This window comes from Eretmochelys imbricata, chromosome 11, assembly GCF_965152235.1.
Source record: "Eretmochelys imbricata isolate rEreImb1 chromosome 11, rEreImb1.hap1, whole genome shotgun sequence".
In the NCBI taxonomy this organism is placed as follows: Eukaryota; Metazoa; Chordata; order Testudines; family Cheloniidae; genus Eretmochelys; species Eretmochelys imbricata.
The window spans coordinates 18,129,306-18,156,213 of record NC_135582.1 but is presented as its reverse complement, the minus strand read 5'-3'; the positions used below and the strand labels follow the sequence as shown (position 1 = coordinate 18,156,213).

General features: G+C 42.5%; 1 protein-coding gene across 1 annotated transcript in view; it reads right to left on the bottom strand.

Moving 5' to 3' along the window:
* MGAT5 (alpha-1,6-mannosylglycoprotein 6-beta-N-acetylglucosaminyltransferase) overlaps nucleotides 1-26,908 on the bottom strand; it is a 232,462-nt gene that overhangs the window by 45,383 nt on the left and 160,171 nt on the right. The window contains exon 11 of the mRNA XM_077829937.1: nucleotides 16,493-16,626. Coding sequence (XP_077686063.1) covers nucleotides 16,493-16,626 — 134 coding nt within the window. The remainder of the gene's footprint in view (nucleotides 1-16,492; nucleotides 16,627-26,908) is intronic.

Genomic DNA, 26,908 nt, shown 5'->3' with positions numbered 1-26,908 from the left:
AGACACTTTTGTTGATCATTGAACACAGAACTGTTATTACTTTATGCCAATTATTTCCACCTACTTTGAAAAGCCTCATGATAAAGCTTTTCACATCAAAGGAATGGAATGACAACCATCTTTCCCTAAGGCAGTGTCAACAGGAAGATATAGCCTGAAGGGTTGAAGTCTTAAACTGGGTAAATTAAAATTTCAGAAGTATAAATGCTGCTGTAATAATAAATGGAAGCATGACACAAGGAAAACTGAAGTCTCCTTTTACTCTGCTTGAAGCTAGTACAGTATGCTGAAAGTTGCTTTAATTTCAATTTGGCAGCCTAGATTATGACAGTTTTTCATGATTTTAAATTATTCAAGTCACCTTCACACAGTATTAGTCTCATTCACCACTGAACCACGAAAACAACATATGTGCACAACTACAGGCCAACTGTGTTAGAGAACAATTAATCAGAGCCCTTGTTTGCCTGGTGGTCCTTGTAGTTCAGATTGTAAAACATATGGAGAATAGTTTGTGGTCCCAGGCTTTTAGTTTCCCTTATTAAAAATGAGGACATGTGAAAGTTGTATCAACTTTTATCAGTGCAATTTAAAAAAACAAGAACTGCTGTTGTAGGTCTTGGCACATGTCCTGAATGTACCCCTTTCATCTTTCAGTCCTAATACCTGGATTTTTATCTGTACTATGCAGGATCCAAGGTAGCTGCAAGTTTGATGTCTGCCTTAAGTTAATTATAACCTTACAGCAAGATTATGCCACACTCTAAAGTTGTTCTAACCAGAGAATCTGCTGTTTTAAGAAAGGTTTCAGAGTAGCAGCCATGTTAGTCTGTATTTGCAAAAAGAAAAGGAGTACTTGTGGCACCTTAGAGACTTGTGGCACCTGAGAGACTTGTGGCACCTTAGAGACTAACCAGTTTATTTGAGCATAAGCTTTCGTGAGCTACAGCTCACTTCATCGGATGCATAAAGTGGAAAATACAGTGAGGAGATTTATATGCACACAGACCACGCAAAAATGGATGTTTACCATATACATTGTAAGGAGAGTGATCACAACTTTGTGACTTTGTCCTCACCCATAACTATTTCACATTTGGAGACAATGTATACCTTCAAATCAGCGGCACGGCTATGGGTACCCGCATGGCCCCACAGTATGCCAACATTTTTATGGCTGACTTAGAACAACGCTACTACAGGACAGGCCCAACAAAGAAAACAACAGAACCTCTCCAACGCATTATCAAGGATCTATGCCAACTGTGCTCACATATCTATTCAGGGGACACCATCATAGGGCCTAATCACATCAGTCGCACTATCAGAGGCTCGTTCACCTGCACATCTACCAATGTGATATATGGCAACATGTGCCAGCAATGCCCCTCTGCCATGTACATTGGTCAAACTGGACAGTCTCTACGTAAAAGAATAAATGGACACAAATCAGATGTCAAGAATTTCAAAACAGACTCCAACAAGAGACTGCTGAATTGGAATTAATTTGCAAATTGGATACAATTAACTTAGGCTTGAATAAAGACTGGGAGTGGTTGAGTCATTATACAAAGTAAAACTATTTCCCCTTGTTTATTCCCTCCCCACCCCCCCACTGTTCCTCAACCATTCTTGTTAACTCCTGGAAATGGCCCACCTTGATTATCACTTCAAAAGGTTTTCTCTCCCTCCACCCCACTCTCCTGCTGGTAATAGCTCATCTTAAGTGATCACTCTCCTTACAATGTATATGGTAAACATCCATTTTTGCATGGTCTGTGTGTATATAAATCTCCTCACTGTATTTTCCACTTTATGCATCCGATGAAGTGAGCTGTAGCTCACGAAAGCTTATGCTCAAATAAATTGGTTAGTCTCTAAGGTGCCACAAGTACTCCTTTTGTTTTAAGAAAGAACCACTTTAATTTTCAAAACAGAAGAGAAGCTAGGAATGCAAAACAAGAGCACAAATGATACACTTTGGTGCATGAAAACTCTCGTTTCTCCACAGTGATTTGTGAGGGAGAGCTGTATAGCAGAACCCTGTTTGTCCGACCCTCCATTATCCGGCTGTCCATTTTAACTGGACGAACCAGCATACACAGGCCCAGAAAAGGATGATCTCTCCTGGGGCCACTAGATGGCATTATAGCATTGCAACTCATATTTTCTGGTTTATGCAGATTTGTGATTATCCGATCTGGCCCCAGATCCAATTAGATCGGAAAATGTGTTTCTGCTGTACTGTTTTGATCTATAATAAATTAAATTGTTTACCTTATGAAATTAATAAACACCATATGTGTTCCCAGAGAAGACAGGGTCTTGGGTTGGTCAGGGTATTGATAATGGGATGAAGAGTTTTTCATCTTTATATTGTCAGTTCAAATCCAACCCAATCTGGAAGTGAATGAGGTCATTACTATGATGATGAGAAGGAGATTCAGAAGTCTGTGTTAAATGAGCTAGTAACCTCATGGTCATAGGTGGCAGGTAAGCAGGTGTCCCCATCACAAAAACTATGTCAAATGCCACAACTGTTTGCAGTCTCAGCTGAGGTGCCAATGACTGAATGGGCAAGTGTCTGAGCTAAAAGAATTAAGGGACATTAGAAGGGCAATCCAGGGAAACGTGCCAATGCCTGTGCATTTTCTATTCTAGGAAATGGAGATTTCCATCTCCAGAGCTACTGGTCTGGCGCATTTCACAAATAATACTTTTTTTAAATGCATCATCATGTAGGTTAGCTTACTGCTCGCCCTTCAAAGTCTGTATAATTATTTGGCTGGCATAAACACTGCCTTCTTCATAACCATTCCTTGTTGATTTTATCATGAAAAAGCATTTTTTGTTTTTCTATGCAAGTTAAAAGAAGGTTAACTATAGCTGTATTCCCAACCCTGCCATAAAGAAAAAAATACTAGTCCAAAACACTTCAGTAAAACTACAGTAAGGTAATTTGCTACAATGTAGGAGTAGTAAAATTCTTCTAAGGTACTGACAGGAATTATTACTGGAGATGAGTGGACTATTTATAAAGGTGTCCCAGCATCCATTGCTATGTAATGTTGAGAATCTAGTAGCTATGCTGAAGCATACACTGAGATAACCATTATCACTTAACGTCCAAATTCAGCAAAAGAAAAATTTAAAACACATGGGAATAACATGGTGGATGAGGAGGCAGGGCAACCAGCTCCCCCTAGTCTATTTTAGATTTCTGTCACATGGACTGAATTTGGTAGTCATGTTTTAATCTGTTTCCATACCTGTTAGTATAGTAGCTCAGGTGCACAGTCAGATTAAAAAATGTATATGGTCCTGTAAGTTAATAATATCATACACACAAATTCACATCCACAATGATCTTATAATATAAATAAGAAACAGACTTGGGAATTGCTGGTGTAGAAGTGCTAGCTGAACTCATATAAGGAAATCAAATGACACGGAAAGTATCGAGACACAAGAGTTAAGGTCAGATGACAGAGCCCCTAATGAAATCAAGAGATGAGAGAAGGGAAAACAAAAAGCCATTTAAAAGAGATGCTGAGGGAGTGGTCAGACTCCTGGGGGAAGTCTGCGCCACTGCGCATGCACAGAATTTACATCACCTGCAGATTTCTTTGCTTCCCTGCAAAAAAAATGACTGACCTGGAAGCAAAGGGAAGCCACAAGAGGGGTCAAGCGACCCTCCCCAGCAGTATGTTTTGGGTGCCCAGGGCAGCCAACAGAGAGGTAAAGCACTGTGGGGCAGGAGGTGGGACCGGGGAAGATCTGGCAGGTGGCTCCTACCCTGCAGTCAGCTGCTAATCCCGGCTGAGCTGGGGTGGATGGGACTTCCGCTTTCCTTGCACAGCATTTAGGGCCAGGTCAGACCCACTGCCAGATTTCTCCACCAGCTGTAGGAAGCTCTGCAAACTATCCCCACCCCTGCGCTTCCTGTACCCATCGCTCCTCAGCTGCAGGGCGAGGGATCCCTGTATGGGGAGCTGCTCCCCCATCCGCCCAACCCTCATTCATCCAGACCCCCTGTCATAAATATAAAGGGAAGGGTAAACATCTTTAAAATCCCTCCTGGCCAGAGGAAAAACCTTTTCACCTGTAAAGGGTTAAGAAGCTAGGATAACCTCGCTGGCACCTGACCAAAATGACCAATGAGGAGACAAGATACTTTCAAAGCTGGAAGGGGGCGGGGAGGGAGAAACAAAGGTTCTCTCTGTCTGTGTGATGCTTTTGCTGGGAACAGAAAAGGAATGGAGTCTTAGAACTTAGTAAGTAATCTAGCTAGATATGCGTTAGATACTGTTTTGTTTAAATGGCTGATAAAATAAGCTGTGCTCAATGGAATGTATATTCCTGTTTTTGTGTCTTTTTGTAACTTAAGATTTTGCCTAGAGGGATTCTCTATGTTTTGAATCTGATTACCCTGTAAGGTATGTACCATCCTGATTTTACAGAGGTGATTCTTTTATTTTTTTTTCTTCAATTAAAATTCTTCTTTTAAGAACCTGATTGCTTTTTCATTGTTCTTAAGGTCCAAGGGTTTGGGTCTGTGTTCACCTATGCAAATTGGTGAGGATTTTTATCAAGTCTTCCCCAGGAAAGGAGGTGTAGGGTTTGGGAAGGATTTTTGGGGGGAAAGACATTTCCAAGCAGGCTCTTTCCGGGTTATATATCTGTTAGACGCTTGGTGGTGGCAGCAATAAAATCGAAGGGAAAAAGGAAAGTAGTTTTTACCTTGGGGAAGTTTTAACCTAAGCTGGTAAAAATAAGCTTAGGGGGTTTTCATGCAGGTCCCCACCTCTGTACCCTAGAGTTCAGAGTGGGGAAGGAAACTTGACACCCCCTCATACCCACACCCTCCTGCCAAGTCTCACCCCTCTGAGTCCCACTCCCCCAGCATCTGGACCCCCCTGCCACTGAGCCCCCCACATTCTCCTTCTGAGCTCTATCCCCCCACACCCAGCCCAAAACCACCTTCAACTGGACCCCCCTGCAGAGTCCCATTACTGTTGCACCCAGAACCCTCCAAGAAGCCCATATTCTAGATTTCCTCCGCACCTGGATCCCCCACTGAGTCGCCTGCACCCAGATTGCCCCATACAGAACCCTCTCAACGCACACTTGGATCCCCCCACACTAAACCCCTCCACACTTGGATCCTGCCTTGCTGAGCCTGCCTGCCCACACCTGGAGCACCTGGCACTGAGGGGCAGGACCCTGGGGTGTTTCTGGGGCAGGCCCAGTCCTTGCGCTGTGTCAGGGTTGTGCGCAGCCTCATCGCTGAGTCTGTGCACTGGGGGGAGGGGAGGAGGGGAGCTGCACAGTGATCTCCCACCTCTGTGCAGCCTGTGTCCTGTGCTCCCCAATGCCATGCTGGAGCCTCCACATTTATTTGACAAACAAAACTTGCGGAATTTTAAAATATTGTGTGCAGAATTTTTAACTTTTTGGCACAGAATGCCTTCAGGAGTAAAAGTAAGAGAACCAAGAGTGCATAACGTCAGGGAAATCAAGTTTAGAGAGAAAACAGAGGAGGAGATAGATCAGCCCTTTCAAAGAATGAGAACAGAAAAGCCTTTTTAATTTAGCTAAGAGAAGGTCAGAAGTGACCTTAGGTAAGGACGGTTTGTGAAGGCAGGAGAGAGTGAGCGTAAACCAGATTCGATGGGAACAAGGAGAGAGATGGAGGAGAGGAAGTCAAGGCAATTAGAGCATGCGCTAGGATTTGAGAGACAAGGGGAAGAAGGGAGGTAGGACATTAATTGAAAATCATTCAGCAGCACGGCTTAGTTAAAATAGAAGAAGAGAGGGAAATCAATCAGAGCAGAAAGGGCTACATATAAAGGTGAGGGAGACAAATAGATGGAACAAAAGGATGACAGGAGGCAAGCAGCATTACGGGGGGATATAAATGGAAAGCTTAAGGGCAAAGTGTTAAAGAGTAGACTTCAGAGTCGTAACAGCAGAGATGAGAAGATGGTAGAAATGGAGCAAGAGAAGAGATGGGTTGAATGCCAGTGGGGTCTTGGCCTAGACACGATGGTAGACAGATAAAAGAGTAGGTGCTGGAAAAAAGGATTAAGAGAATTGAAGGTAAAGAGGAGCTAAAAGGGGCTGACAGCATAAGAACTGGTCAGAGAGGAGAAGTAAAGCTCTTAAAAAGAAAGAGGGCAGAATTGAAAGATAAAAGAGTTAACAAAGTTGAGCGAGTCAGTAGGAGCACAGTGAAAGAGTGGGGTGGAGGAAGTGAGTGCAGGGGAAGAGATAGTTGGGATGTGGGGTGCTTGTGCAAGTTAAATCCTGTTAGCTAATAGTCTTGCTCAATATTATAGGACAGCATTAATTCACTGTACTGGTACACAGTCCTGTGGAAAGAAAAGGGAGAAACAAGCAGAAAGTTTGATAGTTCAGCCATGCTAATGCTAAATTTAAAAAAAAAAAAATGATAATTTTTTAGGGAAGACTAATTTAATAAAAATAAACTTTTTATAAAAACATCTCTAACTATTCATTTATAATTTGATGTCTGCAAGATGATTTACAAATGCACAGCCATATGTATGGCTTTTGTTTACTTGCTTTGCTAGTCTGTTTCTCTCCATATATATTCAATGTAAGCAAGTAGGCCTGTCTGGGGAAGTGTGACTGAATTAAAATGGCGGCCTCCCTCAAGACAAGCCATAGTTGCATAGGAAGACAGGATTTGAGCTGCTTTCTGATAGTACTGACATAAATTTCAATTGATTAATTAGGCAATAGCTCTTCTGCAATTTTGGAGGGAAAGTGGATGATAAGCAAGGATGTCATCTGCATGTGTAGGGAGTTGAAAGGAGATTTTCTCCCTACATCTTCTGGCTTCAAAAACTGATAAGTACAATGAAAGTAATCTATAAATACAATGTGTAAGAACAATGTAAAAGGAGGGGAATGGCAAGCCTGACATAATAAGACCCATGGTCAGCAGCAATCTCTAATAACCATGGAAATGCTAGCTTGGAAGGCTGACCTTTACTAAAAAAATTTGGACTTTTCTTCCAATCAGTACCCACAGAGAACCCATGGGGGGCGGGGGAAGGAAGGGGGCGATGACGACACCTTTACATACTATTTAAGGGAGGGATACTGTTCAGTGAGAATACTACTAGCTCAGTTTTTTGAAATATACTAAAAAGGAAATTAAATATGTAATAATCCCAAATCTTCCACAAAAAATTATATGAACAATAACAATTTATAAAGAATACTCATCTTGTTAAAAGACACTGGGTGTTCATAACTGGCTGTAATTATGTTGCTTCTGAATACTTAAAAGTATTTTTTATGCGAATTGTGGTTGATATATTACATTGTAATTTTCCTGGAGTGATTTCCTCAAAGATTCATAGAAATGTAGGGCTGGAAGGAGTCCCACAAAGTTAAATCCAGCCTCCTGCGATGAGGCAGGACCAAGTAAAACTAGACCATCCCTGACAGATGTTTGCCGAACCTGTTCTTAAAAAACTTCAATGATGGTGATTCTACATCCTCCCTTGGAAGCCTATTCCAGAGATTAGCTACCCCTTAGAGTTGGAAAGTTTTTCCTAATACCTAACCTAAATCTTCCTTGCTACAGATTAAGCCCATTACTTCTTGTCCTATATTCCATGGACCGTGGAGAACAATTGATCATTGTCCTCTTTATAAGAGCCCTTAACATATTTGAAGACTATTATCATCAGGTCCTGCCTCAGTCTTCTTTTCTCAATAATAAACATGCAGAGTTTTTTTAACCTTTCCTCAAAGGTCAGGTTTTCTAAACCTACCATCATTTTTGTTGCTCTCCTCTGGACTCTAATTTGTTCACACCTTTCTTAAAGTGTGGTGCCCAAAAAATACAGTATTTCAGCTGAGGCCTCACTGGTGCTAAGTGGAGTGGGAGGATTACCTCCTGTGATTAAACATATGACCTTCCAGTTAATACACTGCAGAATGATATTAGCGTTTTTTGCAGCTGCATCACACTGCTGACTCGTATTCAACTCATGATCCACTAAAACTCAGATATTTTCCAAAACAGACCACAAAAAATTCTGCCTCTTCCCCCCGCCCCCCCCGCCCCGCAGCAGTCTGGAAACTACAAAATGTATAACAGATTATTTAAAATGCATTGCATATTTTTTCTTTCTTGGATTAGAGATGAGGTTGTGAGTGGCATGAGACAAATAGCAAAACTGCATTGGCAGTGGAAGACAACAGCCTGATACCCATATCGGAGTTCAGAAGGCACCTGGAAAGCCTCAAAGTAGTTCTTTATAGCTGTAGTATTCTGTGATTAAAGCCAATTCTGTTTAATTTAGATGAGGAAGAAGTGCTACGGGTTTCACTCACATTCTACACAGTCCTCCTGTTCACACAGCGGTCTCTCTTCAGTCATTTATACTGACCTCAACTCCAGACAGAAAGTCACTTGAGGGTCACCCCGGCTATGTTTCCCTCATTTTTCCACACCAAATTTTAGGCTCCCTTAGCATCCTTTCATACAGTTGACCGCAACACAAGCTAAGAACATGTGTGTCCATCTTGCCAACTGTTGCACTCCACAACTGATATACAGGGATTGCCTTCAGAGAATTAGAAAAACTGAACTATTACTGCACTGGGAAATAAAAGGGTCTGAAGTACAGTCTAGAATGTTAAAGGGGAATATGAATGTGAGCCTGTAACAGAACCCAGGTCTTGTGGCCTTCGGCAAGTTACTTAACATATCCAGACCCCTGTTTCTCTGTTTGTAAATGCCACCTGGCTCACACGGCTGTAGCTATGATGGGGTGTAACTGGGGTCTGGGGGGGGGGCACACTGAGGTTGCTCAGTTAGGGCAAACTGCAAAGAATGGGGCAGACAATCCGCAAAGCTGGTGGTTATTCTGATACTTAGATCCATCAAGCTCGCAACAAAGTAGCTTCTATAATACCTTACTGGTTACCCAGAAGCCAAAAACACAGTTCCCTTAAAGCAACCCAGCCTTGGGTTCCCTCCCAAACAGTCAAATCAAATATGATGAAGATTATTGAAAATCTTGTTAATCACATAAAAAGTTCTATGAGTCCCAAAGGATCAGACACATTACCCACCAAGTTAATGAATACTTCAGATCTTACCCAACAACACTTTACAGCCAATTCTTATTAACTAAAATATATTAAAAAAGAAAAAAGAGTATTGGTTAAAAGATCATTATACATACAGACATGAACAGAGTCCTCAGGTCAGTGTAATAGTAGAGATGGTAAGCTTTAGAATTGCAAAGAGTCCTTTTCAGAATCAGTTCATCATCTTATAGTCCAATGTCCAAATATTCAATATCAGGGTGGTCCAGATGGGACTGGAGATTTCAGTCTTACGACTCAAACTTCCCCCAAATAAAGTTTAAGCAGATCTGAGATGAAAGGATCAGGTCCCAAGAGTTTTTAATAGAGATTTTTGTAGCCACTTGACAGCACCAGTGCTTGGGGGAAAAATAGGCTTTTGAAGTAACCTTCTATTTCCTAAGCATTACTGGTAATTAGCTACATGGATTAACATAAGGTAATTGTCTGTCTCCCACCATTTGCAGGTGATATGCTATATACTTCAAAGAGAAATCAAGGCAGTGATATCACTATATTTACAGTTCATTTAAATGTTAACATCTTCTCTTGATCTCTGAATTAACAGAATACAGTGATAGACAGGAACTAGTTACATTGTTACCCTCTAACAATATATATGTAAACACACAAAAAACACAGTCATTATCTACTACTATGTCTGTAAAGATTGAATTAGCCTTCAAGTTGCTTAAGACTTTTTGGCCCTGTGTCACCTGGGGGTATGGGAATTATACGAGGTCCACAACCCCATGTACCAGCATTCTACTTTAATTTGTAGTTCTGTTCTGAAGGCACTCTGAAATGGCAGTGTGCTGTCCAATATTTATTGTCTCAATTACTTCAGTTCAAATCAGTTTAGTTTACAAGTAAACTGAAGTTGCTTCTAACTGCCAATCCTGCAAACTCAGCTTGGAAGTCAAAATGGATCTCTCTTTCTTGTGTATCATCCTCAGCAATGAAGGTTCTTCAGGCAAAATTATGTCCCCACTGATACCAGTGCAACCCGATTCCTTTCAATAGGTATAAACTGATTGGAATTTGGCAAAGAATTATGTTAATAATACACAAGCAGCAACAGAATCCAGCTGTGCTATTGGCACTGTAGAACCAAACAGGAGTACCAAGCAGTAAAAGGTTACAATATACAAAGCTTTACAGATCTAAGTGCTTTATAAGCATGAATATAAGCTCCTATATGGCAATTGAGATACTACAGCCCCATTTAATAGATAAGGAAACAGACACAGAAGTTAAGTGATTTGCTCAAGGTCATAAACCAAGTTAATGGCACAACCAGTCCTAAAATCTAGGTCTTCCAGCTTCCTGTGTGATGCTCTAAACCCAGTGGTTCTCAACCCATGGGCCACCTGTGGCCCAAGCAGCACACGGCTGCAGCCCATGTGACATCATCAGGGCCACATAGATAGTATATATATTGTATGGATGCGGCTCACGTAACACAGAGCTGTAAATGTGGCCCACAATGATAAATAGCTCGAGAACCACTGCTTTAACCATTACAGTTGCTGATCAGAAGCAGGACACACATATGCACTAGGCTGGATTTACGTAATTTTGGTTAAGTGATCTGTTCTGATTCAAAATATAAAGAAAATAGCATAAATAGATTACTTCAGTTCAACTCTACTCATAATGATAAAGCCACTAAATAGGTAAAGCAACCACAAACTCAGCCAACTGCACAGATAAAAGCTCAACCCAGGAACCTTGTTGGTCAGAATGGATTTCATCACCCAAATACACTTCCCTCCCCACTCCCTGAAGTCAAACCTGTCTGTAGGGGGTGTACTTTATGTATGTGTGTACACAGGGCAGTCTGCATGCCAGGGAACAAATATATGTTAACAAGCAAACAACATGTTTTAATACAGCCAAATGTACTGCATACACCTAGGACCCCCAAGAATGTAGGTCATACTTACAGGATGCTGGAGATGCTATCTTGGTAAGTAGCAACTCTGAAAAAGACTTGGGGGTTTAGGTGGATAAAGAGCTTCACATGAGCTCCCAATGCAATGCTGTGACCAAAAGCCCTAATGCAATCCTTGGATACATAAACTAGGGAATATCAAGTAAAAGTAGGGAGGTTATAGTACCTCTATATTTGGCAGTGGTCTGACCATCCTATTGGAACACCATGTCCAGTTCTGGTGTTTACAATGCAAGAAGGATGTTGCAAAATTGGAGAGGGTTCAGAGAAGAGCCAAAAGAATGATTAAAGGACTGGAAAACAAAAACACTTTACAGTGAATGTCTCCGAGCTCAATCTGTTTATAATACAGAGAAGGTTAAAGGGTGACTTTTTCCACCATGTGTAAGTACTCATGTGGGGAACAGAAATTTGATAATGGAGTGCTCTTCTATCTAGCAGACAACTATATACCTAGAGCCAATTGCTGGAAGTTGAAGCTAGACAAATTCAGACTAGAAATAAGGCACACATTTAACAACAGTATAATTAACAATTGGAACAACTTACCAAGAATTGTCATGGACTCTACATCACTGGAAATTTTCAAATTAAGATAGGATGTTTTTCTAAAAGCTATGTTCTAGTCCTATGGCCTGTGTTATACAGGAGATCAGACTAGATGATCACAATGGTCCCTTCTGGCCTTATAATTATTAATCCACATTGCCGGAGTAGGGCAGACAGATTAAAGAACTGAAAAAATACGTATGCATAAAAATCCAAGTAACTGAGCAACAACCTTGTTTATTAGATCTGACTACACTTGACAGGCTGTTCTGTTGACTTGCACAACTAATCAGGTCAGGAAGTATAGATGATTATTAGATCCAACTATTCTTGAGAGACTGTATTATGCTTCCGGTTCTGATAATCAGATCAGGAACTGTAATCGCAAAAGCCTAAGCCAGAACAGACTCAAAACTAATGGATTTCTGTTCTGCTGAAATGTGTTTTGGGGAAAAACCTTCATTATGCAAAAGGAGAAGGAAAAAAAAAAAAAGAAAATGAATGAAATCTTTCTTCAGTCATGAACCAAACAGAAAAATCACCAAAGTATGTACCATTACAGTCAACAAGAATTACTTTTATAAGTGAGGATTTCAGGAGGATTAGATTTGGATGAACAAATTTGCAGGGATCACAACCACAAATGTATTGCTGACTAATATCCACATGGTTCTCAATACGTCAGCTAATGAACAGAGACTTTGCCCTTCCCACGCCCCAAGGATCCTGTTATAGACAACTAAAGTGGATAGTTGGCAAGTGGGCAACAGGGTGTTTATCAATCTGTGTAAGTATCTTTTCTTCTGCAGTGCTGCCCTCTTAAATGAGCTTAACATAGCACAGCTATTCTCATGGGAAGCATGATCAGAAACGCTATTAAATCATTTAGTACGTTTGGACATCATAGCTTCCTAGGCCAGTTTGGATTAATTCTCATTTCCTCAAAACTTCTCTCTCCAGGGATCATCAGTGGACGTTTCAGGTGAAAAGGGGCGTCAATCAATCATCCATTCCAAAGGCAAAAACTCAAAAAATAAACAACAAAATGTTTTTTAAGTACATCAGAAGCAGGAAGCCTGCTGAACAACCAGTGGGGCCCCTGGACGACCGAGACACAAAAGGAGCACTTAAAGACGATAAAGTCATCGCAGAGAAACTAAATGAATTCTTTGCTTCAGTCTTCATGGCTGAGGATATTAGGGAAATTCCCAAACCTGAGCCACCTTTGTAGGTGACAAATCTGAGGAATTGTCACAGATTGAAGTGTCACTAGAAGTGGTTTTGGAATTAATTGAGAAACTTAACAGTAACAAGTCACCAGGACCAGATGGCATTCACCCAAGAGTTCTGAAAGAACTCAAATGTGAAACTGCGGAACTTATAACTATGGATTGTAAGCTGTCCTTTAAATCAACTACTGAACCCAGTGACTAGAAGATAGCTAATGTAACACCAATATTTAAGAAGGGCTATAGAGGTGATCCTGGCAATTACAGACTGGTAAGTCTAACGTCTGTAATTGCCAGGCAAATTAGTTGAAACAATAGTAAAGAATAAAATGGTCAGACACATAGAAGAACATAAACTTTTGCGCAAAAGTCAACATGGTTTCTGTAAAGGGAGATCATGTCTTATTAATCTATTAGAGTTCTTTGAGGGGGTCAACAAACGTGGACAAGGGGGATCCAGTGGACATAGTGTACCTAGTTTTCCAGAAAGCCTTTGACAAGGCCCCTCACCAAAGGCTCTTATGTAAATTAAGTTGTCATGGGATAAGAGGGAAGATCCTTTCATAGATTAAGAACTGGTTAAAAGACAGGGAACAAAAGGTAGGAATAAATGGTAAATTTTCAGAATGGAGAGGGGTAACTAGTGGTGTTCCTCAAGGGTCAGTCCTAGGGACAATCCTATTCAACTTATTCATAAATGATCTGGAGAAAGGGGTAAACACTGAGGTGACAAAGTTTGCAGATGATACTAAACTGCTCAAGATAGTTAAGACCAAAGCAGACTGTGAAGAACTTCAAAAAGATCTCACAAAACTAAGTGATTGGGCAACAATATGGCAAATGAAATTAAATGTGGATAAATGTAAAGTAATGCACATTGGAAAAAATAACCCCAACTATACATACAATACGATGGGGGCTAATTTAGCTACAATCAATCAGGAGAAAGATCTTGGAGTAATCGTGGATAGTTCTCTGAATCCACGCAGTGTAAAGCGACAGTCAAAAAAGCAAACAGGATGTCAGGAATCATTAAAAAAGGGATAGAGAATAAGACGGAGAATATCTTATTGACCTTATATAAATCATGGTATGCCCACATCTTGAATACTGTGTACAGATGTGGTCCCCTCATCTCAAAAAAGATATACTGGCATTAGAAAAGGTTCAGAAAAGGGCAACTAAAATGATTAGGGGTTTGGAACGGGTCCCACATGAGGAGAGATTAAAGAGGCTAGGACTTTTCAGCTTGGAAAAGAGGAGACTAAGGGGGATATGATAGAGGTATATAAAATCATGAGTTGTGTGGAAAAAGTGAATAAGGAAAATTTATTTACTTGTTCCCATAATATAAGAACTAGGGGCCACCAAATGAAATTAATGGGTAGCAGGTTTAAAACAAATAAAAGGAAGTTCTTCTTCACTCAGTGCACAGTCAACCTGTGGAACTCCTTGCCTGAGGAGGTTGTGAAGGCTAGGACTATAACAGGGTTTAAGAGAACTGGATACTTTGTTTCACTCTCAGCAGCAGTAGCAGCAAAGGAATTAAGGTGATTAGGGTGTGTGTATTCCTTTATGTAGCTGAAACCAATGACATCACCTTAACATGAACGGGCCTCTGGTAGTTATACTGTTCCTCAGTTTGCTGCTAGAGCAGGGGTGGGCAAACTTTTTGGCCTGAGGGTCACATCCAGCTATGGAAATTGTATGGCGGGCCATGAATGCTCATGAAATTGGGGGTTGGGGTGTGGGGATAGGTGTGTGAGGGCTCCAGCTTGGGTGAGGATGATGGGGTGGGGCTGGGGATGAGGGGTTGAAGGTGCAGGGTGCTCTGGGCTGGGACCAAGGGGTTCGGAAGGTGGGAGGGGGATCAGGACTGGGGCAGAGGGTTGGGGCATGGATGGGGGTCAGGCTCTGAGTGCCACTTACCTCCAGGAGCAGCGGCATGTCCCCCCTCCGGCTCCTACGCAGAGGTGTGGCCAGCGGCTCTGTTCCCTGCCCTGTCCGCAGGCACTGCCCCTGCAGCTCCCATTGGCCATGGTTCCCGGCCAATAGGAGTTGCAGGCGTTGCGCTTGGGGCAGAGCCCCTTGGCTGCCTCTGTGCATAGGAGCCAGAGGTGGGATATGCCGCTGCTTCCGGGAGCCACTCAAAGCCATGGCATGCGCAGAGCGGGGCAAGCCCCTGACCCCCCTCCCTGGCTGGAGCGCCGGAGCGGTGCAAGCCCTGGACCCTGCTCCCCAGCAGGAGTTTGAGGGCCAGATTAAAACGTCTAAAGGGCTGGATGCTGCCCCCGGGCCATAGTTTGCCCACCCCTGTGCTAGAGGCACTAGGCCCCATACATGTTAATGTGTGATGGCTGCCACTGTGACAACACACCAGGGGTTGGCCTGGGACCTCCAGAGACAAAAGCACGAGCTGTTACAGCGCCAGCTAAAGAGACAAGACTCTGGATCTGAAGGCTGTGACAATACATATCCTTTGGTGGATCAGGCACAAAGGAAGACTTTTCACACCCACACCCACAGGTTATGTACTTCCTCTACTCATAGGAAGCTCATCCTGAGTCTCTGAGGCCAACAACAGTTTGAATCTCAGACAAGCTTCCACTTGCATGATGGCTGAGAGCCTGGCCAACACAGCGGGAATTGAAAGGGAACATCTAAACCTAAAAGCATGAGCTACTACATTGTAAGCTAAAGAGCCAAAGGTCTGGAGCTAGTAGCTGTAGTGGACTCATATCTTCTGCAGATCGCCACACTCTGGGATCTGTCACATTCTCAGCAGCGGGTTACAAATGCACAGAGGCAACTGCTTCCTTTTGTGAAGCAGAACTAGCTGTCAACGACAAGCTAAACATTGACGCTCCCTTATCCAGATACGATAGCTGTACAACCATCAAGGTCAATTAAGCAAAAAGCTGATTTTTTGCAAAGGAGTATCAGAAGCGATATTTCCAAAGCTTTAAAGTGAGAGCCTGAACAGGTTCCACATAACCTTATGATCAGAACATTGCACAGGCTGCTCTCAAATACAAGAAAAACTTTCTGCAGCAGGCAAGAGAATAAATCACTGAAAGAGTTGCTTATGACACAGTCCAGGTTTACAAAAGCCCCTGCATCACTTCAAATCCCTGCAACAGCTCTTTAATAGTTACTGTATCTCCCTCAATTCAGTCTGATAACACTAGACCGACTAATTTTGTTACCAGTAAATAAAACAAAACAAGTATCCTATTCACTGGGCTATATATAAAAAAAGTCCTTTATCCAAGCAAGGGAAATGTTATACAACACTCAAAATTCCATTGTGCCTCACTATGCTTCATCGACATGCATAAGCACATATGTTACTGAAAGTTGTAGCATTTTTACACCCAAAGTGAAGTGGACAGATATTGTGCAGACTTTTCAGACCCATTCCCTTCCCGTTAGCTAGGCAGATGCCCCTTTTATTACAAAGCTCCACAAATGCTCAGTAGATAAATCCCTTGAAGTTATTGCTTCTTTTCAGACAAAGGACTTATTAGAAATTCACGAGGCAACTTATTGTGAGTCTTGAGATATATGTATTTTTCCTCTGATCAAAATGAATTTGACAAAGATGTAAAAAAAAAAAATTGCAACTTACCTTCCAGAAGTTATCTACTTTGCCATAAACAAGTGACTGGTTCTGCCTTTTGATGTCATTAATGTGTTTAATGTCACTGGAATTCAGATGCTGCTCCACTACAAACCCAAGGAAGCTGTTGTCTGGCGTGTGAGCTGTAAGAAAAAAAGGAGAGACATGTTTATTACATGAAGTAATAAAGCACTGGGGTTTAAATATCTGGTCATCGTCAGAAGAGTGACTTCCATGGACATGTCTCCTCACTTAACAAATCTGCTCCCTGCATGTATATTCAGAGATATATTTGCTTACTTTATTGATAATATTAATTCTTACTAGTTTAAGTCCAACAGAACCAATACAGCAATAGGGGGAAGACTTTCTTTTCTTACTCATTCATCACCAGTAATAAAAATTCTGAAGCTGGAACTTAACAGTACTGTTTATGATGTTTAGCTTTATGCTACAGATGGTGAAAGACGATAGTGTCTGAGCCAGAAGTACCCCAATTTCAGACTTTCAGACCCCTATTACAACTTGCAGATGTGGCAATTAGAAAAACACTATCTTTACACTTGTCAAGTGAGCTGTAAGATATTGACGAACAATTTCCATTGAAGTCTATGCTGGCTTATTACTGCATACAGTCATTTGTTAGAGTTTAACTGTACTTAAGTGTTGCTCAAATTTTCATACTGGTTTACTTTCCAAACTGGAAGAGGAGCCAATGCCAAACATGGTACAAATCACTTTACTATGGTGTCTCCATTTTAATTATTTTCATGTAAAATCACAAAAGAATATAGAGAGGAGAGATGTAAGAGGTTAATATGAATTTTACTTTTTGGTTCACATAATCCTTATAAATATTGGGTGAAAGTCTGGCCCCATTAAAGTCAGTTGGGTTTTTTCATTAATTTCAATGGAGTTAGGATTTCACCCATTGTTTTTATAAATTAAAATGATTTATTGGAGCATTATAGTCTAAAACGGACATATTTCATAAACATTTTCTGTTACCTTGCCTTCTGTACAAGTCTTTTCTTACCAGCAACATCCCATAACTCTAGCCACCATTGTTTTGGTGTATATAGAGATGTTATAGGTCCCCCATGAGTGTAAGAATTTCCCCACCCCTCATTAATAAAGAGTTCAACTAGAGAGGGACTAACATTTTAAGAAGAGGAGATCACTCACCCTGTGCAGTAACTGTGGTTCTTCTAGACATGTCCCCTTATGGGTGCTCCACTTCAGGTGCATGTGTGCCCCACATACCGTTGATCAGAAATTTTCATTAGTAGCATCCATTCAGCCCATGGAGGTGACCTAGTCATCCTTTTGTCCCACACCGAGACCATATAAAGCTGCACGGGTGAGCCACCCTCAATTCCCTCTCCATCGCCAAGTCTCTTAAGAAGCTCCAAAGCAGAGGGGAAGGAGGACACGTAGTGGCACACTCACAGGGTCACGCATCTCAAAAAAACACAGTTACTGCACAGGACGAATATGGGTGCTTCACTTCAGGTGGCTTTCAAGCAGAACCCCTGAAAGACGGAGGGATCTTCGGAATCTAGTCCATAATTAAGAAACGAACTGAGTTGCTAATTGCCACATGTGATCTAGAGGCATCGATTAGGGTAGTGTCTGGAGAAGCTATGTACAGAGGATCATGCAGATCTTAGATACAGGGACATTTTTAAGGAGGGCCACAGATGTAGACTGAGCCATCTTAGCATGAGCTGACATCCCAGGAGGAGGTGGAATGCTGGCAACAACATAATAAGCAATAATATATCCGGAGATCCATTTCGACAGTCTCTGGGTAGAAATAGCAGATCCTTTAGATCTATCTCCAAACAAAATGAATAGTCTTGGAGATTTCCTGAATGATTTAATCCTATCCAGGTAGAAAGCAGGCACCCTCAAGATATCTAGAGTGTGGACAGCAGTCTTCAAAATGGAATTATGTGGTTTTGGAAAGAAAATTGGTAGATAAGTAGTCTGATTCAGTAGTCTGAATCTCAAACAATACTTTAGGAAGGAATCTGCGATGTGACCATAAGAAAATCTTGTTCCTGTACAATATTGTGAAAGGAGGGTCTGCCATTAATGTCCCAATTTCATCCACCCTTCAGGCTGATGTAATAGCCACTACAAAGGCTAACTACATAGAGGGGTTTAACATGAGCAGAACACCACTGGCTCAAATGGGCGTTTCATGAGATTTCTAAGAACCAAACTGAGGTCCCAAACCAGAGCAAGGGCTTTCATCTGTGGAAAAATGTTTCCCAATCCCTTTATGAACATTAAAGTTGGAGCATGAGCAAACAGTGAGAATCCTTTATTGTGGAATCCCTTAATGAACCCTGAGACAATCCTGTTTTTCCTTTAAATGCAAGAGGTACTCCAGAACTAGCAGAAGAGGGGCGGAGTGAGGAACAACTTTCTGGAGGTTGCACTAATGACTACATCTTTTCCATTTTTGAAGGCAGGTATTTCGGATACACCTCTACCCCGATATAACGCGACCCGATATAATGCGGGTTCGCATACAAAGCAGTAAAGCTCCGACACGCTGCTCTGAGCAGTGTGTTAAGGGTGCCGGGCCGGGCCGAGGGGTTGGAAAAGGGGCAGAGGGTCTCGGGGGCAGTCAGGGGCTCCTCCCCCTGCCCAGGGTCTGGGAGGCAGGAGCGGTGGGGTTTACACTTTTGGGGGCCCCGCAGCCCCAGAGTGGCCCAGGGGATTAGCGGGGGGCTGGGAGCAGCCCACTCCACTTCCCTCGCCCCCAGCCATGTCGCTCGGGGGGAGGGGGCTTGGAGGAAGGGATCCCCCCTGCACTCACTGGCAATGGCGGAAGCGGAACAGCCTGGCCCCAGCCCGCTTCACTCCGCCAGCTCCCAGCCACGGCGCTCCGCTTTCCGCCTCAGGTGAGTGCCTGTCAGGGGGCAGGGGGTGTGGATAGGGGTCGAAGCAGTCAGGGGATAGGGAGCAGGGGGGTTGGGTAGGGCATGGGGTCCTGGGGGGTGATTAGGGATGGGGGGGTCTCTGGAGGGGGCAGTCAGGGAACAACGAACCGGGGGGCGGGGGGGAGAGGGCGCGGCGGCAAAGCAAATTCAATATAAAGTGGTCTCACCTATAATGCGGTGAGTTTTTTGCCTCCCAAGGGCCACGTTTTATCAGGGTAGAGGTGTATTACTAAATCATAGAAAAGAGTCTATCTGCTGGCTCTTTCCCAACGAGCCATCGAGAAGCCACATCTTGAGGTGGAGAGTTCTCAGATTAGGCAGCAGCCAGATGGTTTCTGGCGACAGGAGATGAGGAATTATTGGAAGCTTTATTGCTGGACACAGAGATAGGTGAAGCAGGGCAGGAAACCATGTCTGCCTCAACCATGTCAGGTCTATTAGGATAACTCTGGCTTCATGCTGTCTGATCTTGTTCACCACACAGAGAATAAGAGGAATGGGGGAAACACTTAAAAGAGCTTCTATTTCCAAGGGAGGAGGAAGGCATCCCGCAATTAATTGAGGCGGAAGCTCCTCCCCTTGAACAGAACAGGTAGTATTTTTTGTTTGAAGCTGTGGCATAGACGCCCTCTTCTGAGAATCCCTACGTTCAAAATATATCGGTAAAAATAGGAGTCCAATTCCCACTTGTAGTCTTGGTGAAAAGACCTGCTGAGATCATTGGCTGTGATGAAATTCTTATGTGATGCCTTATGCATCAGTTCCATAGCTTTATTGTCTTCGATGCAGAGGTAATGGGATCTCGTCCCCACCTGCATGCAGCACACATCGTCAGTCATGACTCGGATAGACTTGTCTTTGATGAGAGGCAGAAAGCGAAGGCATGCATTTCTAAACCCTCAGAGTTCCAACAGGTTGATGTGGAGGGTGGTTTCTTGGGTGACTATCTGCCTCTGTATGAGCACTGAGGTGTGCCCCCATCCCAACACAGATGCCTCTGTCGTTACATGACCATTGGCACCAGCTGGAAGAAGGAACTCTGACTCAGCAGCCACAGATAAAGTTCTTTGGGTACCTAAAGTACGGTGGCACCAAACAGACAGCCTGCTTGTCCCTGCCCGTCCCCATGATTTTGAATGCTCTGAGGTAGCTACTCAAGTAGATGGGGGCTTGGTCACTCATGGTACTGAGGACTCTGTTGGAGGTGGTACTGGAAGAGCACATTTGATGGTACCAGTCTTCTAGACAGTACGAGTGCCTTCTTCGAGCCATGCTTGCTCTTAGAGCTATGGGGTGTCTCCACTCCACTGGTACTGGAGCAACCCACTGCGCCTTTAGATGGAGGCTTCCAAAGCCATTCACCTGCTTGAAGAGAGAGGTCTTTTCAAAGTGGACTGGTTAAGAAGGGAGTTAGAGCTCCTCTTCTTGCTTCATTTAGAATTAGTCTCAGAAGCCTTCTGCTTTCTAGGAGAATGCTGGGCTGAGGTTGAAGGGGCGTTAGATCCCACCTGATGAAAACAGGGGTTCTCCTGACCTGGCTCTGAAGCGGGGCCGGGCTTCAAGCTTTAACAGTTTAACAGTAGAACATCTTTAATATCATTAACAGTTGAAGCTTGATTTCCCAGTTCTTTCTCGTTTCGAATTTGAGGACTAAACAGATGTTACACACTTCTGCAGGATGTGTGTCTCTCCTAAACACCAAATGCACTTAGAGTATCCATCACTGACTGGGATGGCCTTGCAGCATGTGAGGCAGCATTTAAAACCCAGTGAACTCGGCAAGCCCTGTATAGCCTCGATGCAGAGCAGAAGGACCCCTAGGACACATGTGTGGGTCAAAACAGACACAGCTAAGGAAAATCTCCCATCAAAGGCACATAGGGTGTATGCACACCTGAAGTGGAACACCCACAGGGGCACTATGTGAAGAAGAATCTACCTGTACTTTGGAACAATTGCTTGTTTGTAAAAACTTGCTTATTGCTGCACAGATCCAAAATGCATCTGTAACTGTTCCAGGACATATGGAACGGCATCAGCCCACTCTGTGTGTATGATCTCAGACTCAGCCTTTTCATTTTCACACATGTAACACATTCAAGATTTTAAATATCTTTTAAGCTTATATCTAGAACAGCTCTACAGTTTGAATGTACTGTTTAGCCCTCAGACTATGAACTGTTAAAACTGAGTTCCTACACTTCTCTCTTGTAGTATTTTCAGATGTACAAAATAGAGGGGCAAATATATTTGAGGTACTCGCTCAAGCCACATGTAGTACTTTCAGTGGAGGGCCCTCCAATGTAGCATTCACTTCCCACATCAGTCCAATGTACCTAAAGTCTACTGACTTTCAGGCACAGTGCAAACCTCATCTAGGACACAGAATTTTTTTTTTTTTTTTTTTTTTTTTTTTAACAGATGCAGATTAGCTGAGGGAGAGGATGGAGTGTGTTTGGAGTGTATTTAGGTTATAACTGATGAGTTGCATTTTGTTTTTAATTTTAATTTTTCAAAACAAATTTAAGGCTTGCTTTATTATATATATATTATAAAGTAATAACCTACACGCTCCCTGTCCCCTACGCACATACACACATACCATAGCTAAACTCACATTCAGAGTACTACAGAAATCAAATCTTATCATGGGGATTCAATAGTTCAATTTGAAAATCATGAAACTGACTTACACCGTAGAAAAGACAAGTTTATATACACACAGTATCTTTTTATGTCACTAGTGGATCTCTCACAATTTCAGTAAAATGGATGGAATGTACAGATTCACAAGTAAAAGGCAAGAATTTCAGAGGACAAATCAAGCAGAAAAATAGTTTTATATAAAATATTTACATAATACTTAAATTGCTTGTTGAGTAAGAAAAACAGTTATAGATATAGTAGTTTGTGGATGACATTGAAGTTGCCAAAGCAGACTTATGTATTTATTGTCAGGATCTGTGATTTCCAGTCTCAACACAGGAATGCAAGAAACAATGATGCACCCAGAGGCACAAGGCTACAAGAAAGACTTCTAGGAAAACAATTTAATGCACGTTATACAGACAATGAAATCCTCTCAGTTATTATATTCTCTGTTTAGGATTATTGTGCCTTGAATAAGCTACATGAAATCCAATTATAATTACTCTTTTCACAAAAAATATTTCAGCTACAGTCAGACAGAGGACTTTTAGACCAGATATTTAGACCAGAGAAATGGACAATGGTATTTAACAATGAATGGTGCATAGAGAATAATGCTGATCAAGGACACCTTTACCATTTTCTTTTTATTTTAGGAAACAGATGTTAAGGAATGGGAAGGATATACGAATTTAAAAGAAAACACTAACATTGCTAGTTTGCATTACTGGACTTAACACAAAACACTAAAAGGGAAACAGAACTTCATGCTTCCGGATAACTCAGGACTGGCAATAAAATGTACAACATTTTTCCAGTGGGTTACTATTCAAATATGGCCCATTTCAGTCTTTATATTTGCTTTATGTGAAAAGTTGTGTTCCAGTCCAGATTGAAATGGCTTTATCTACATTAAGAAATTCTACCAACTTTTGCCTGCCTGATTCCTACTTGCTTGATTTTTATCCAGCAGTAATTTTCTTGCCCTCATAAACAAAGCACTAGAAGTAAAGTTGAGTCACAATCACACTGTAAAATCTTTACTGATAAGTATTTTAAGATCACAACCCAATAAAAGATTGTGCTACCTCTGCGTGAGTGAGAGGCCAAGAAAGCTGGCTCTTTCCCATCAAATTTAGCACTGCAATTGCACATGCTTCAGAATGAGTTTGGTTGACTTATATCTTTACCATCTCTGTTGTGATAAAATGCCAAGTACTGAAGAGTCAGCATAACCACCATATGTAGAATTGTAAAATTGGATGGATAGTATCTGTTAAATGCCAATAGTTTATGCATACATATACTGTTTTGAATATAATTTATGAAGTTGTTCTGTGTAAGAGTAGTAGTAAGTCCTAGTATATATGCAACACTTTAAGAACTATTAAACCTTACAAAATCTCTAAACATGGATAACTATTACCCACATTTAAGAAGGGGGGAAAACAGAGGAAAAAAAGGTTATGCCATAAAGAGAATCAGATACATAGCTGAGATTAGCAATCAGGACTTGTGTATTCAAGCCTGCTGCTCAGACCATTGGATGCACACTCATTAATTGATAAAAACAATATTTGCTGTTTTGCTGCATTAAAAACATTTTTCCCTTTAAATAAAAAAGGGAAATTTAGCATGCATTGAACAGAGGGACTACGAACAAGCTACTATCATCCCAATGCACCACCATTCTGAGGTGCTATCTTGTGCAGGGCCTCACACAGAAAGTTATGTACCAATTGTATTAAATAATGTCTCACAAATGAGCCCTGGTTTTAAATTTCTATTTTCAGCATGAACCAAGAATATGTGATTAGGTCACCAGAAAAAAAAGGCACATTTGCTCAACCATCCACCATCTCTCAAACCCTGCCTAGAACTGTCCTATTCAGTTACATCTCTGAGGTCACAAATCATTACTGTATTTTTTGTTACTTCCCACTAAACAATTGTGAATGCAGCTCCTTTATTTGCTGAACAACTTTCACTGTACTTCTCTAGGACTGTATGCATAGTGCATGACCAACTAAATATGTTTCTTAGATTTTTACAGAGCAGTTAAATTCAACAGCATGGTAGACAGCAAGTAACCATGGCTTGGCAAGTAGCCCCAAATATAGCCAACAATGAAAAAGCAAGTAAGGAGTTCTTTTACAGAATCTGCAACAATGAGGAACTCCCATTAATTCAGGGACAAGCTTCACAGTGCTCTAAATAAATTTGGTTTGGTTTACTTTTGACTGTCAGCACTTGCACAGTAGATAAGCCTTGCTCTCATGGAGTTTGGCAGCATATTGGCAAAACTCTCAAAATGTTCCTGAGCTATTTCTCAGATACACTGGGCACAAACCAGATATCTCTCAACATTCGGCAAACATGTAATTCTTCCTTTCACTCCTCATTATTTATTGCAGTTACTGTATTGAAAATAAAACCCCACCTTTTTGTCTCTGTTCCTTTAACCCAGGGGTGGGGAACCTATTGCCCGCAGGCTGGATCTGGTCCACTGCAAGTCTCAGCGCCGCGGGCCAGAAGCCCCAAGCCTCGTCCGCCCACCCCCACCGTCCCCGTGGGGTTGCAGCCTTGAGCGCTCGGTTGGCAGAAGTCTGATTGGCTCCACGCAGCTCCCGGAATGTTTCCTAGGAGCAGGGGCGATCAGGGAAGCTGTGTGCATTGCCCCCGTGCTCCCACTGGCCAGGAACTGTGGCCAATGGGAGCTGCGGGGGCAGTGCCTGCAGTCGCATGCAGCGCGCAGAGCCCCCAGCCCCTCTGCATAGGGGCCAGACATGGTGGCCACTTCTGGGAGCAGCGCGGAGCCCCGGCAGGCAGGGAGCCTGCATCTAGCTCCGCTGCGCCACTGACCAGGAGCTGCCTGAGGTAACCACCACCCAGCCAGAGCCCACACCCCAAACCCTGTGCCCCACGTCAGAATCCCCTCCTGCACCCTAACTCCCTCCTAGACCCCGCACTCCAAATATCCCACACCCCAACCCTCTGCCCCAGATCTGAACCCACTCCTGCACTCCATACCCCTTGGCCCCAGCCCGGAGCCCCTTCCTGCAACCCAAACCCTTCATTCCCAGCCCCACACCAGAGCCTGCACTCCCAGCCAGAGCCCTCACCTCCTCCCACACCCCAGCCCTCTGCCCCAGCCCGGAGCCCCCCCCACACCCTAACCCCTCACTTCTGGCCCCACCCCGGAGCCTAGGGGAAGCCCTGAGCCTCTGCCCCTCCCTGCCTGTGGGGCTGGGTGTGGCCCAAGACTGATTTTTTCTGTGGGTCAGTGGCCTCTGATAGAAAAACGGTTCCCCACCCCTGCATTAACTCCTTAGTGCTGCACAGGTGTCCTTTGGCAGCAGTTCTACTTAAAGAACAAAATGTCAGCACGCACCTCTGCATACAAGGTGAAAATAGCCCAAACCCTGAAGGTGAAAGTTTGACAAACTTGTCTGCCAAGTCTGAACAAGTCTGCTATCACCATGCCCCTACCTAGCAAGCATCACCTGCTTTTGGGGTTGCACTGGGCATTGGTACATGGATTGGATCCCAGAAGTAACTATGCATAACTTCATGGAAGTCTTTTTCCAGGCCTCTCCTGCTCTTAGACAGCCTGCAAAGGTGACTCTTCTCCACCTTCTGCTGAAGTCTGAGCAGCAGTTAGATCCTTACCAAGTAGGGGTGAAACTGGAAGACTGCATTATCTTTCTCCATCATATGACAGAGTGACTATAACCCACGTACGTAACCTGGTATAGAAGATCGAAGAGAACAAAGATGCTTCCAAGTAGTCAAGCACTAACCATCCACTAAACCAAGTTGAGTATGGAAATTAAACATAAAACGGTCAACATTTTCATGAGTGATTTTGGGTGTCCAAACTGAGACATGAAATTGGCCTGGTTTTCATAGGCCCAGCACTTTCTGAAGCTGACTCCCCCTCATCTTCTTTAAGAGGTCTTAAGTTGGACACTCAAAATCACTTTTAAAGTGTATGTGGGTTAAGATTTTCAAAAGTGCACTTCATGAATTATGAGGGAAGAAAAGACTCAATGGATTCAGAAATTTGTGAACAAGACGATATCTTATTCTGTCTCCCTGACATTTACAGAGGCAAAGTGGAGACCTTTCAGCCTTCCCCCATTCTGTCAAGGAGGAGATATCTGTCTCCATGAATGTTCTCTCATATTTGACTGTAGTCCTAATACACTGAGCCATTATAACTAAAACAGAAAAATGGGACACTTTTTTCTAGCAGTCATTGTTGAAGTAGAGCAATATTAGTGCACACCTTGCCATTACTGAAAAGATGCATTGTGGTTGTCCAAAGGAAAAAATAATCAAATATGTACTGTGTTTCAGACCACCATAAATCTGTGTATTCACAATAAATGCAGATGAGCTGTGCGTGTATGAAACAGGTATAATGAAAGGAGGTATCTTGATGGACCTCTGTAGGTTATTACTGTTTAGTTACCCAAAATGACTCTAATGTTTGGGATTTATCGGGATGTTTTTGACAACATTGGGTGGGATTCATTAATTTGTTGTGTCCAAAGGGAAATAATATAGGATAGGCATATATCTTATGTCTTTTCAAGGAAAAAACCTGACTGTCCCCCAATAAACACGCTTGCCTTGTTTTTGCTGATGTGCCTGTTGAAATGGCATAGGGGGTGTTAGCTAGCTTACCTAAAATCACATTAAGTGAGTCACAACTGCAGAGACAGGAATACAACCTAAAAGGTCTGGCTCCCATTTTATTGATCTAAACACACTCCCTCCAACAATTTGATGAGCTGACGCTGATTTTTCAGATGCACAT